The sequence below is a fragment of the Pediculus humanus genome, genomic scaffold, assembly GCF_000006295.1.
Source record: "Pediculus humanus corporis 1103172108516 genomic scaffold, whole genome shotgun sequence".
NCBI lineage: Eukaryota > Metazoa > Arthropoda > Insecta > Psocodea > Pediculidae > Pediculus > Pediculus humanus.
Window position 1 is genome coordinate 1 of NW_002988039.1, and position 1104 is coordinate 1104.

At 34.0% G+C, this 1104-nt stretch overlaps 1 protein-coding gene across 1 annotated transcript; it reads right to left on the reverse strand.

Annotated features, from left to right (window-relative positions):
- Nucleotides 1-256: 256 nt before the first annotated feature.
- Nucleotides 257-966, reverse strand: Phum_PHUM618770 (tyrosine-protein kinase receptor Tie-1, putative; the record flags this gene model as incomplete). The annotated part of the gene is made up of 3 exons (XM_002433211.1): nucleotides 257-391; nucleotides 474-765; nucleotides 887-966. Coding segments are annotated over 3 exons (507 nt in total), but the record flags the coding sequence as incomplete, so codon positions are not given.
- Nucleotides 967-1104: the final 138 nt, after the last annotated feature.

The window sequence follows — 1104 nt, forward strand, 5'->3', positions numbered from 1 at the left end:
AACCGTACAAGAGATCGCACTATGTGGGACGGCCCACATTCTTCGGAAATATCACAAACGAATTGCAGGATTTACTCTCGAGGGAATCGGATGAAGACGTCGTGATCTGGAACTCCACACTGATGGAACCGTGTCAGCTTCCAAACCGGATATCTTCTTGCGATGTAGTGCTGAAAGGTGAAGTTACACGCGGATAAACTTGACTAGATTCGTTAGTAACATTTTCCTCTTGTTTCCCATTAATTTCCATGACGTTCTATGAATGATGTGTAGATCTCTTGAAGACGCGTGCTTGCATCCTTTGATTCGTATTATTCACAAGTATGGATACGTGTACGGGCATCAGGTCGTAAATTTCTTTCGGGCAATTTTTCGGTTGATGTAATAAAACCTGTAATAAAAAGAGAAAGTAAAACGAGAAAATTCTTCTTTATCACCATCATCATCATTATCATTATCATTTATTTACTTACGTTTTTTCCAGAATCCTGATATAGAAGACCGACGTTTTCAATGACTTTTTCGTCGCACATTTCTTCGTATGATTGTTCTCTTGCAAATGTTAATATTTCCCACAGCGTCACGGCAAAAGACCAAACGTCACTTTTCGTAGTGAATTTTTCCAAAAGTATACTTTCCCGCGACATCCAACGTATGGGTAACATAAGATCTCCATCAATTTGATAATAATCACCAGAATATAAACTTCTACTCATACCAATATCGGTTATTTTTATTTTGTAACCTGTTCCGACCAAACAATTCCTAAAAAAAAAAAAAAAATTTGTCTCTTTTTATTATTATTATAAAACGTCGATGAAAATATTCGAATTTAATTACGTTTATTATTATTATTATCATTATTATTAAATAATTAATGCCTTACCTCGCGGCTAAATCTCTATGAACAAAATTTAACGATTCTAAATATTTCATACCGGAGGCGATTTGCGTCGCCATGTAAATAAGGCAGCCATAACTGAAAACAAAAAAAAAAAAATTTTTTTTGAAATGTATATATGAGTCGTGATTATAGAAAAAAATAATAATAATAATGATGATTATGATTACCTTAACGTTTTAGCATTAGTCGGTAAAGGAGAC